The sequence below is a fragment of the Sebastes umbrosus genome, chromosome 20 (genome assembly GCF_015220745.1).
Source record: "Sebastes umbrosus isolate fSebUmb1 chromosome 20, fSebUmb1.pri, whole genome shotgun sequence".
Classification (NCBI taxonomy): domain Eukaryota; kingdom Metazoa; phylum Chordata; class Actinopteri; order Perciformes; family Sebastidae; genus Sebastes; species Sebastes umbrosus.
In genome coordinates, this window is record NC_051288.1 from 9,937,513 (window position 1) to 9,950,040 (window position 12,528).

Here is a 12,528-nt window from a genome sequence, read left to right on the forward strand (position 1 = left end):
AGAGCAGCACTTTGATTCAACACTGCTGCGCTGAAATGCCTCTCCATAAATGTCTACTAACTGTGAACCGCAAGGATGGCGGCAATAGACTTAACGTCAGGGAACGGTTCGTCTGGAGTCATTTCACAGCACGAGTTATTACCGCAATAATACCCAAGAGTGCGTCCTTCAGGGTGATTATTGCTGTGACAGTGATGCAGTAGATGTAAGGCACAGATGGGGATTACTGGTTATTATTGCTGTTTTACAACTGGTGAAAAAAAACAACAACACAGGAAGAAGTGCGAGCATAGTTGAAACTATTTTTTTTAGATTATCCTAAATATACAGCTTAAAGAAAGAGTCCGCAAGGTTACCGTTAAAAGAGCCAACAGCAGCATCTGTATTTAAAAAAAGAGCATTTTATTAAAACAAAATGCTTATTTACAAGGCAAGAGATAATACTTCTGTTGAAAAATGCATTGTACCTTTACAAAAAGGGGAGGGTAATGCATATACAGTCAGCTTGGGAATGACATATTTGCATTGCAGCTGTTGTAGCTTATTACAGTGTCAATTCGCCCTGAAGTGTTACATTACAACAGGGCTCACGGAAAGACAAATGAAATATGAAGTGAAAATGGCTTTTGGAATAGTCAGACATGTTAATAAAGTTCAGAAAAAAAGAGCATCATCTGTTTCACAGGACCACAATTTTTTTCCTCATTCTGCAGGACTAGAAAAGAAGCTACACATTTCAGTTTAAATACAAATTTGAGAGGACAAATGGCTGTTTTAAAGGGGTGGGGAAATCAAATTGTAAGCTCTTGATGCAGGCGAAATACAATACAGACACAGCTAAAGCAAACAACAGAAGATTTTCCCCATCTTTTAAATAAAATAAAATAAAAAAACTCCATAAGCTTGAGTGAGTGGCTCATTATGATACCTACACAAACATTTTACACTGTCCTTGTCCGACAGGGTAACTGGCATCACACAGAGTCCCTGTCATTTTAGTTATAAAAATAAATATAAGTTGAAGGAGAAATTGTGTTCTGATAAAAAAAGATTTTTTTATCAGTCCAAATATAACTATTATGCATACTGGCAGAGCCTTTGTTCAGACTATCAATGTGACAGTCAGGGGCCTTTTTGTTCCACTTGATTCCATGTAGCAAACTAGTTCAGTGTACTTTGATCAAGAGAGAAAGAGTCCAACATGTCCATCAGGTTTCTGTTACAGTGATAGAGCAACATGTTTAACACTTGTCATCTTTCTCGTGTTTCCTCAGAGCCAGGGGTGCCAGGCCGGGTCCATGCGACACAGATTGTCCAGGCTGTTCGCCGCAGCCACCAAGGTGTTGACCTTACTTTCTCCTCCTTCGAACTGAGCCAGGTTATGGAGGCGGGTCATGATGGCCGTGACGGCCTTCTGGACCAACGAGACCAACTGCTGGGAGTCCATGTTTTCCGGTTGCCCGGCAGGGGACAGGGGCATGGACGTGTCCTCCTGGGTCTTCTTGTGCCACGCGATGATCTCGTCGCGAAGGACCGCCTTCAGGATGCCGTCCACCTATCAAGAGACGGAGGAAATTAAGATTTAAATTCCAAGAATCAATGGTGTAGAAACATGTAGAATAAAACATGAAACATTTTGTCTGTAACTGGATCCTCAGATCAACCAATGTTCATATTTAGAGACATTTCTCAAATAACCGTGTGGTTCATTTCTTGTGAGCACTTCCTGAAATTTACCAATGTAGCTCAGTAGGCATGAAGTAACAGTATCTTCTTAGCTTTGAGAGCGAAAAATGTTCATGAAAAAGTGACTGCTTTGTGCCATCTTGTCAAACTAAAAAATTACTTTGATCACAAAAATAGGAAAATGGGATTTTTTTGCTCTCTTGTAACATAACTTTTTTACTTATTTCTAAATAATTAATAATTAATAATAAATTAAAATAATTTCCACAATGAATGGGAAAGTTCATTTTTGTCCTTGGAAAAAAATGTTTGACCAAAATAAAATGAAATAAAATAAAATAAAATAAAATGTTAACTCAAGGTCCATTTACTTGCTATTTCCAGATCTTACGGTCTTCCTCTACAGATGGAGATGATCTTTGGTGTCAAAGATGATGACGCAAGTCTGGAAAAAAGTTACTTAACTAACTTTAATTTATTTACTTTATTTACTGAATTTATTCAACTTATTTACTTAATTCTTAATAATTAATAATTAACTATAAATTTAAATAATTTCCACCCAAAGTGGGAAAGTTAATTTTAGTCCTTGGAAAAAAAATGTTTGACCAAAATAAAATAAAATAAAATAAAACAAAACATTAACTCAAGGTCCATTTACTTGCTTTTTCCAGAGCTCTCAACCACATCTTACGGTCTTCCTCTACAGATGAAAATGATCTTTATTGTCAAAGACCATCTTTTAACAGAGGCAGTGATTATGATTTCCACCCCCATGTCACCAAAGATTCATACTTACGGTGACAACTGAGTAAACTACTGATGAAGACCAAAAGATGTGGTTGAAAGTGCCAGAAAAAGCATGTAAGTGGACCTTTTGTTAATATTGTTTTTGGTCAAATGTTCATACTTTTTTCCAAACTGACCTCTTTTCATTGAACTTTGTGTTGCAACAAATTATGCGAAAACTTAAAAAGGTGTATAAACCTTTTCACAGCGCTGTGCTATAACAACATAATAAAAGGTGGCAAATGACATTCTAGTTGCTTGTGAAATTCCTAGCTAATCCCATAAACATAGCATCTATCTGAAGTACTATATTATGTGTCAAAAGAAGGCTGTTTATGTGTACACAACATGCCAATCTTCTACTTTCCTCAGACATGTGTTGAAAGAGTCCGCCGTGGGAATAAGAGCAATGAAACATGATAAAAGCTCAGTTTATAGAACGTCAATACCAATCTCAGACATACACATAAAAAGTCCAATTAAGGGTGTACCAATCATCCTCAAGGAAATCTCTCTCTCTGTTGGTAGCAGCTTATTATCGCGACACAGCACTGAAATACATAACCATCTAAACCATGATGGGGCCACAACGCCAGCAATCATCACCTAAACTAGGTACACACTGTTCCCTGGGCTTACCTAAAGTGTTTGTATAGTTTCAGGCTTCTATATATTTGAGTGGATGATTGTTATGTGTTTTGTTGTGTTCCCCGGAGACGTCCATTTTCTTTGACCACTGGCCTCTGGCACTCGGCCTTAACTAGTTCACATCGTGGAGTGTTTTGTTTATTTGCATCTTAAGCACTCCTGCTCCCGTCCACACATCAGTCAGACTTGAAGTATGAGCCACACCTATACATAGACACCACACGCCTGTCATTACTGCCCTGCTGCACATACATTATACAACCCCTTCGGACTGCTCGTGCTTTTCATTGCATTGTTTTTGTTTGGTTGAACTTCCTCTCTGGGTTTTTGTCTAAGTTTAAGCGCAATAACAATATCTGGAGGAACTCAGCAGGAGTTTCAATTCGACAACAAACTGCTGCGTCCTCAGAATGATGTATATCCTCACTGATGCTGCCAGCTGACTTGAAACCCCACAATTTAAATACACTTCTCCTTAAAGCCCTGCCAAGACTCGTGGCCATCTGGGTCAAGTTGAGCAAGTGTAATTATATTATGTAAGTATACTTATTTTAAAATTTAGATGCAATATTGTTCGATTTTATGACAAAACACATTTTAATGAATGTTGTAACAAGGATGCAAATGATTGATGTGTTCCTTAAAAGGAGCAGTGTGTGGGATCTGGCGGTATCTAGCGGTGAGGTGAGGAGATTGCAACCAACTGAAGCCTCTCCCCGTGTGCCAAGCGTGTAGGAGAGCTACGGTGGCCGACGTGAAAACGCTAATGGTCCTCTCTTTAGAACCATGTCGTTGTAAGAGTAGAGTGCTTAGAGTGTGTGTGTGTGTACGGGGGAAGTGAGTGGTGAAGAAAGAGAGAGAGAGAGAGCGGCGGCGGCAACGGAAGTGACTCCGGCCCAAGACGTTCTGTGCTACTGTAGAAACATGGCGGTGCAACCACGGACTGCGTGAAGAGGACCCGCTCCCTATGTAGATATTAACGGCTCATTCTAAAGTAATGAAAAAACAACGATTCTTATTTTCAGGTGATTGTACACTGAAGAAAACCTACTTGTTAATATTATATTCCATTTCTGCCATTATATCCCCCTGATTGTTACACACTGGTCCTTTAAATCTGCAATAACTAATTCTTTGGCTACTTGGGGGGCAAAGGACACAAGCTGTAAACACAACACTGGCATATTATCACCTACAGTAGTTAATAACCATTTGCCTATTTACACATCCAGCGGATACGGAGCAACATTAGCCTTCAATCACCACCCCGATGAAAGTAAGTCCAATATTCACTCTCATTTTAGCTCTGTTTTGGTCTCCACCAGCTCCTGAGGGAAATATCTGGCTCTTTAGCTGCTAAATGCTCCACTTCACCAGCTAGTTGCTAACTGTGTCTTTCCGGTGTTTGGTACAGACCAGGTAAAGTTTTACACTGACAACAGCAGCCTACTGCATCTGGAAATGATACTGATGAGAGCCTTAAGAGTGAACCAAAACAGTAAAGTTGTGGCCCATAAAACCAAAATAATGAGCTGGAGGATGCTAAAATGCTCTGTGGAGTCGAAGGGAACTGCAGCTGGGTGAAAATGATCTTAAAATATTCTTATTCGGAGCTGTAGTTTATCTGAAAAACACAGGATAATCATAAGACAAGTTACCTTAAAGTTTGGCTGCGCGAAGCATCGTGCCACTGCGATCATGGAGGCAGTGAGCGGTCCAGAGACACCGATGGTGGTCAGGAACTCGGAGATGTTTGGCGTCAGGCGGAAGGGAACCGGGCGGTTAGCGTCCAGGTCGCCCGTGGCGTCGTTGATGTCGAAGCGGAAATAGGAAACGTTCAGCTTTCCTGTGTCCTAAAAAAACAGAGAACGGAGTAAAGGTTAAGTCAGTAGTCTCATAAACCACTACCAATTAAAGAAAAAACATCTATAAATATTCCTTTCTTGCAGTGTTCTCCTCAGTTCCTCAGACCACATGAGCCCTGCAAGAAAATAACTCTTCTTCAGCAAAGGCTAGGGGAGTTACAAAACAAGCTCACACCAACGAAACGGCTGCAGTTATTGATCTGCGTGCCCCAGACACAGTAACACGTCAAACTATCAGCAGCAGAACATCTATAATCCTCAATTCACTCCCACTCCCTTCTCCCCCCGCCGCTCCCCGCTGACTTAAATATATACAGCCAAGTTTTCATCTTTAAGCCTGCATTTATGTGCGAGAGGACCGCTACACGAGCAGCCATTCCGGGGAAGATAAGCTCCCTTATATGAAAAGGTGAGTGGCTCTGACAGCTTTATAGCAGAGCATTTCATTCCAGCTCGTGCTCCCCCTCTCCTCCTCTGTCTCGCCTCTTTTCCCTCCCTTCCTCCTTCTCTTTAATTCCCTCCCCTCTCTCCCTCCCTCCCTCCCCTCCCCCCCTACTGTCATTTGCTCCTCCAGGCCCCAGCGGAGGGCCTCAAGGCAGTGGGCTGAGACACCAGCAGCCCCCAGGAGGCTCAGATAAGCCCGCAGACAGTTGGCTGTGGAGGCAGCGCTCGGAATGCTAAATCACCCCACTAGTGGCCGGCGATGGCTTCATTTTGGTGGCTGGTGTGAACGGGATGACGCAACAGATTAGTGTGTTGCATGTAGTGATTTGGGCGCTGTGAACTCGAGTGTGAGAAATGACAGATGCTGGGTCCTTTTTAGAACAAATTGCAACGATATCAAAGGAAGATAGAGAAATTATGACAAAAGGAAATTTAACAGATCGTCAAAGAATTAAATCTATGACGGATGAACGCCACAAAGCAGTGCCTTTTTTTTTTATTGATGCCTCAAAGCATCACTGAGCTCTATTTAAGTGTCAACTTGGAGGAACATAAGGTCTCCGTTTAGGCAGGAAAAGGAGCACAATGCTGTGGCTGTGATGTCCTGTCCTTGCACTCCCTTCTCTGTTTGTGTGTAATGTTTGTGTGTGCGCACACTCTCCGTACCGTAATCCTGCTGTGTCTAATGGGATCTGCGGAGTGGAACAGGCAGAGAGGGGGCTTAATACCAGCGCTTAGCTGCCCGGAGGAACGCCTGTCAGCAAAGGCCGATTAGGATCAGAGGGGTGGGGTGGCCGACTGACACAATCATCTTTAATAATGACTTTTAGAAAGCTGTCTGCGGACCCCGAGCGGCAGACGGATGCGTGCGGACTGAAAAGGCAGCCGCGCGCGCGCACACACAAACACGGCCTCTTCAAATTGAAACGTCTTTGATAGCTGTAGAGCAGAGGGACTGAATATAACGTTCTGTCAAAACATCCTTCGCATTGACAGCGGGGCTGGCTGACTGATAGGGCCAGCGTGAATGTCATGGGGGAGAATGGTAATTCACACGGCCAGATATTGGAGACGGTAATGGTGATCTCTTAATGCATCTATGAGAGTGTGTATCTATTGAATTAGCTCCCCGTCACATGAATGCCACTCGCCCTTGACAGAGAAAGAGCTTTTCTGCTTGTGTATGTTTTGCGCGCGTCCTCCTACCTGCGCTATCTGCAGCATCTCGGGGTTGAGCCTGTTGAGGTGGAGCATGAACTCGGCCAGGCCTATGAGGGCCAGCTGGATGGTGAACATCTTGCGGAAGGTCCAGTAATCGGTGGCGTTGGGGAAGGTGTGGAGGGCCCACTCCTTCAGCATGCTGCGAGGCACCATGTTGCCCTGCACCTCCTTCAGGATGTCCCGCAGGACCTGGTGGTAGAAAGGGAGGAGGGAGGAGAGGTTAGGTAGGCGTTGGGCCTCACACTCATCTTCTACTTTATTCAATATACTGAACACACAGCTGCTAATAGCAGTTGTTAAGATATGAGTCAATGTCAAAATTTGGTTATTATTAATTTTTCAAGTGTTCCTTTACAGGTTGAGAAAATGATCCTATATCTAAATAAACCATATAGATTATTTCTCTTAGGTCATGAAAAGCTGACGTTTTGGAGATGGCATTGTTTTCATATGCTCAAATGCTCTCCTAGGTGACATGGCTGCACGAAGCTACCGTTAAATTACAATCACTAAGGATGCATATCGATGCCAGGCTGCACAGCTGCATTATGTGCTGTCTTGTTATGCGTGTTTGTATGCAGATCTGTTTTTTATATGATCGTCTCCGTACCTGGTGGCTGGCCTGTGTGCCTCTGGCCTGCACGGTGGCCAGACGATCGTAATATCTGGAAATGGGGTTGTCGTGTTCGATGCCCTTCTTGGCACAGCGTTGCTTGTAGATTTCCACCAGTGACAGAGATGAAGGGTTGTCCTCGACCAGCCGCATCTGAGGCGACACTGCCACCACTCGGGGCACTGGAGAGATGGGAGGGAAAGAGAGAGAGACAGGAGACAGGATACAGGTGGGAAAGAGATGAGGAGGGAGACAGAAGAGGGAAGAAATTAGATGGAAGGAAGCCCGACAGAAAAAAAAGAAGAGAGAGCGGCAGTAGGGAAGGAGGTAGAGAGAGGGAAAAACAACCGAGTCAGTGACAAACAAACTGTAAACATTTGGCTGCACTTGCGAGTAAACAAGTCTCGGTTTTACCACAGTGTAAACCACAGATCTAAACCTACAACTAAAATAGTTGGGAAACAGCTGCACTGAAGGCGTGCCATCGTTCGACACCAAGCAGGGTCAAAGGAGGTAAAAGGGCTGTGCGCATGCTTGGGTCGGTCGCCCAGTTGAAAGCAGTCTAAACATTTGCATACACTGGCACCCCAAAATCAAATCAATACCAGCCATTCCAGTTGGGAGGAAATGAGTTGGAAGGGACTGCTCAATTCCCCGTCCATATTTCCCCTTAAACAAACCAATCAAGTGCATAAATGGAAAGTGGGCAAACATCTGGGCGGAGGCAAACCACAAGGGGGATGACAGGAGAGGAAATAGCGCTTGAAAGCAAATTGAAATTGTGTGTGTGTGGTGTGTGATGCGTGTGTGAGTGAGACAGTGACAGAGAGAGAAGAAAAATGGAGGTGTTTCTGATCAACAAAGACAGAAAGATCTGTGATGAATACGTGTAAAAAAATAAATAAAGAGACTTTCCTATTTTCTTGATCAAAAACTCACATGGTGATAGAGGTGACAACCCATAAAAAAAAGAAGAAAATTAAAAAAACAACATAATCCTCATGAAAGTTCCTCTTTAGTCCCTCCCCTACATGTGTTTTTGAAGCTCATGCACCCATCTCTCTTATCCCTGGTCCTACCAGTGAAGAAGAGGTGTCTCTTAGTGGTTTCCTTCCTCTTCTCCAGACAGGGGTTGAGGAGGCGGAGAAGCTGCAGGACCCTCTCCTCTCGGCGCGACTCGGTCAGGCAGGCGTCGTTCATCACCAGGTAAGGGTAGATCTTGCCGTTGTGGCCGCGGATGTAGAGACGACGAGCCGCTGTGTTGTGTTTCTGAACGATTTCCACTCTGGGCATGAACCTGGAGAGAAGCGCAGGGAGACAGAACCAAAGTGATGAACGATGTGAGAAGAATGATACGTGGAGGTACAATCCTCCGGGGAAATTCCATGCGTCTGTTTTTTTATTTTATCCACAGGCAGCAAAAGTAGACAAACCTCTTACATTCATCAACCATAGAGAAAGTATTGTGTAAAAAGGTCCTTTACCTTGCGATCTTGATGTAATAGTGTGTAGGTTTGGGCATGAGGAACTCCCCGGGGATCTCCACCTCGGCCGTCTGTGCAGAGAAGTTGCTGAGGAAGCGGCACTTCTCCTCGATGAGGAAGAACTTGGGCAGCTGCTTGGTCTTGGCCTCCAGGATCTTGATCCATTTCTTCAGCTTGGAGATCAGATTGTGAAGCTTCATGGAGCCCGGCACGCTGAAGTCGAAGTCTGGTAGGGCGCGAAGTGAAAAGTTGTTACAACATGAATCTACCTTATAGCACTGGACTTTTCATCTCCTTATTCCCCCAACTATCCAAGTGTCTCCCGGCCTTCCTGTCCATCTCCACAAGAGGGGATTTTAAAACGCAAAATGCATCAAATGACTGTGTGGCCTGGTGGACTTAAAAGGATAGTTTGGGTGTTTTGAAGCGGGGTTGTATGAGGTATTTCGGAACGCCCCCAGTTTGGAGAAGCAGACAGGAGTTACCACAAAGAAGCAAAGCAATATACTGCTGTGGACGGGGACGGCAGCTAAACTAATTTTAGCCACCTAAGAGAAAGAGTCACCTAAAAAAAAAATCTATACGCTATATTTAGAATATTTTCATCACTTTACCTTGCCGTCAGACAGCCCTTTCCAACAGGGAACTGAAACTGTTTTATCTATCTCTGCTCTCCCCAAACCCACCAGACTCCATTGAATTTTGTTTTGATTTTACCTTGCAGAACACGGAGTTTGCTGCTGTTTTATATCTATGGGTTGCTAGTCTTTCGCTTCCTCGATCGTTTAGTGTGTTTGCGCTATTGTGTGACTATGGCGAATCCAAACTAACCAAAGTCACACAATAACACAAACAATCTAACCGATCGAGGCAGCGGTAGACCAGCAACCCGTGAGTTCTGCCATGTAAAATTACAGGGGTTTTATTTCCCAATGGAGTCTGGTTGCTTTGGTGAAAGCATAGATAACAGCTTCAGTTCACCGTCGGAAACATAGACGGTATAGCTGTCTCATGGCAAGATAAACTGACAAAGATATTCTAAATATAGCGTACAATTAAATGGATTATTTTTTTTTAGGCGGGCCTTTCTTTTAGGTGGCTAAAACATATTTTGCTCCCGGCCCCGTCCACAGCAGTACATTGCTTTAGTCCCGTGTGGTAACTCCTGTCTGCTTCTCTAAACTGCGGGCGTGCCGACCGCCATCTATTGTAGGTAGATGACCCCAGATGACCCTCATAAAACCCCGCTTCAAAACACCCGGACTTTAATGATTTAGTATCAGTGACTGCAAGCAGATTGCAACACTACAATTGAGAAAAAGAAGAAAACAACAGATATACCAAAAGCAGATTCAGGTTTGCCAGTGATTCGTAAGTGGCCAGATGAAATCCTAAAGCTAGCTGAGAAAGTCTGGACAAGGGAGTCGATGTGTTTTCCCCTCCCTAATCAACTACCCTCAAAATGCCCTTCAGCAAGACACTAAACCCCATAACTGTTCCAGTGGAGCTGCTCTCAGCCGCCAACATTACAAGACTGTAACAGTGGTGGGCAGCTCCCAGGTGTGTTTTTGTGTGTGTTCGACCTCTCACCTCCCCTGCAGCGTTACGCTCCCAGACCAGTGCTATAAATACCAATGTGTTTTCTAAGTAACCTTGCCAAATAAAACACTAGAAAGGGGTTAAAACACATGCAAGCAGCAAAACGCACAAGGGACGATTACTCAAAGTTGAGTCAAATATGATGAAAGAGAATAGAACATGAAATAAATAGAATCAAAGAGAATAACGTTTGAAAGCTTATTGGTCAAGATGGCTTTTCAATGCGAACGCTACAAGGCTTGTTTGAAACGGTTAAGATTAATTAAAGTGAGATCTGGGTATTTGCTTTACCGTTATTTACACAGTAGCACGGACTAAGAGCACCTTGTTTTTTCCACAGTGATGCCTCGGGGAGGGCAGTGGCTACACAAACGTACATCTGGGAAATGTCCATTCTAAATATTGTGTTGCACTGTTGGCCACTCCAGCAGTGTGGTGAAGTGCCTTGCTTAAGGGAACTTCACGGATAAGTTATTCATTGCAGGCTGGCAGCGCAAGAACTGTTTGCTCTATCGACTTAAAACTCCCTGGTGGAGGGCTGGGAGCTGATTAAATTAGAGCTATAAAAATGAGAGTCTTAAAGTATTAAATTCCTGTTTCAAGTCACAACTCATATTGCGAAGAACATATTGTGATGAGCAGCAGCAATAACAACGGAAGGAGGGGGAAGTGAGCCAGGCAGGTTTTCCATTTTGGAGTAAAGCCCTCAGGACATCTCCGTAACATGAATGCACGCGCACACACACACCTACCTCTCCTATTTCAGTACACCCTGTTGTGCCGCCTGTTATAATGAATCCATGAAACTGCAAGGCCTTGCCATTTCAAACCTGTTCAATCTCTCCCAGAGTGAGACCTCCTAATACTTTAAATAAGCCCTTTAAAACAGCCAATGTTCTTTTCGGAGTGGCCCTATTTCGCCATCAGTCTGCCTGCAATTCACCTGCCTTCGATAGCGGAGGGAAAATTGAAACAGTCCTGAGGAATTGCAACCCCGACAACAATTCAGCGCCGTAAAAGTGTATAATGCTTACAAATAGAAAAAAAGCGAGACGTGCGATGCAGCTCCTTCGCGGCCGTGAAGCAATATAGTAATATCATTCCATCTTTATCAGATATAAACCTGTTTAAATCTGGAGACGGCTGCGCGTAAGACGCAGGCGTTATGTTATGACAACTCGTAAAAATACCTGAATATTTAAAGTAGTCAAAATGTTTTCAAACATGAGAAACAAAGGTCTTTTCTGAAACAACTTATAACCAATATTTCACCTTGTTTTGAGTTCAGATTACAGTTAATATAGTGTGACCATATTAAACCGGTTTCTGAGACAGGGATGCTCTGTGTGCAAGAGAAGAAGAGAGTTATTTTCAATCCCCCTGAACTCATCTTTGACCCCTGCTCTGTCAGCTAGCTCGGGGGAATAGGATGCTGAGAGGCAGAGTGTGGTGTGGAAAGTAGCCGGGCTGCACTCTGACCTGAGTGTAGCAACCAGGGGCTGGCAGTCTGCCCTACCTGACAGACCACAGCAGAGGATTGACACTTCTGCACCAAATTATGGATCCAGACTCAGGAGGTGGGCCACCTCTCATTCCCTCATGTCTCACTTCCCTGTTCCTGACTCTGATTGTGTGAATGTGTGCAGTGGGATGGAGTCAGCTCAACTTTATTGTGTCTGATTGGTGAGCTGAAGTTTGGCTCATATCAGAGGTCATCACAGCAGCGTGTATGAGCGTAGAGGGGGAAGTTCACATTTTAAAGCTACGACTGGCAACCAACTGAAGGTACGTAGATGCTAAGCCAAATTGCTATAGTTACATTTAACTATGGTAAATGTCATTTCAGCATGACTAATTACTATTTAATAGGCAAAGAATTAAAAAGACAGGAAACTTGTGGATTTTTTTTTCATAAAAAGCTTTTCTGACAAAAGTCTCTGGAACAGATCCACCGCTAAAACAGTAACTCATGCAAATAGCATTCGCCGTAATTGGATTTGAATGCCTCCCTGCTGCCAAATGTTATATGTGCACACATAAACCCATATTTTCCGGCCCACAAACCCTGTGAAAGCGAGTGAGCCACTAACGTGGTTCGGGGAATGGGAGCTTGGCTGCTCAGCAGCTCTGTAAACCCTGTTTGTTCCGCTCTGGAAGGCTTGTGTGGTTTCGGTCTCTG

The 12,528-nt window shown here is 43.8% G+C and overlaps 1 protein-coding gene across 2 annotated transcripts in view; it reads right to left on the reverse strand.

Annotated features, from left to right (window-relative positions):
* Positions 1 to 381: 381 nt before the first annotated feature.
* Positions 382 to 12,528, reverse strand: part of LOC119479680 (transformation/transcription domain-associated protein) — a 90,843-nt gene continuing 78,696 nt past the window's right edge. The window contains exons 68-73 of one of the 2 annotated variants that reach the window (XM_037755542.1): positions 8,751 to 8,976; positions 8,346 to 8,563; positions 7,264 to 7,448; positions 6,639 to 6,842; positions 4,782 to 4,976; positions 382 to 1,555 (exon numbers count right to left, since the gene is read on the reverse strand). In XM_037755542.1, the coding sequence (XP_037611470.1) occupies positions 1,271 to 1,555; positions 4,782 to 4,976; positions 6,639 to 6,842; positions 7,264 to 7,448; positions 8,346 to 8,563; positions 8,751 to 8,976 (1,313 nt within the window). In that variant the 3' untranslated portion in view covers positions 382 to 1,270. The remainder of the gene's footprint in view (positions 1,556 to 4,781; positions 4,977 to 6,638; positions 6,843 to 7,263; positions 7,449 to 8,345; positions 8,564 to 8,750; positions 8,977 to 12,528) is intronic. The other variant, XM_037755543.1, reaches the window with a different exon arrangement.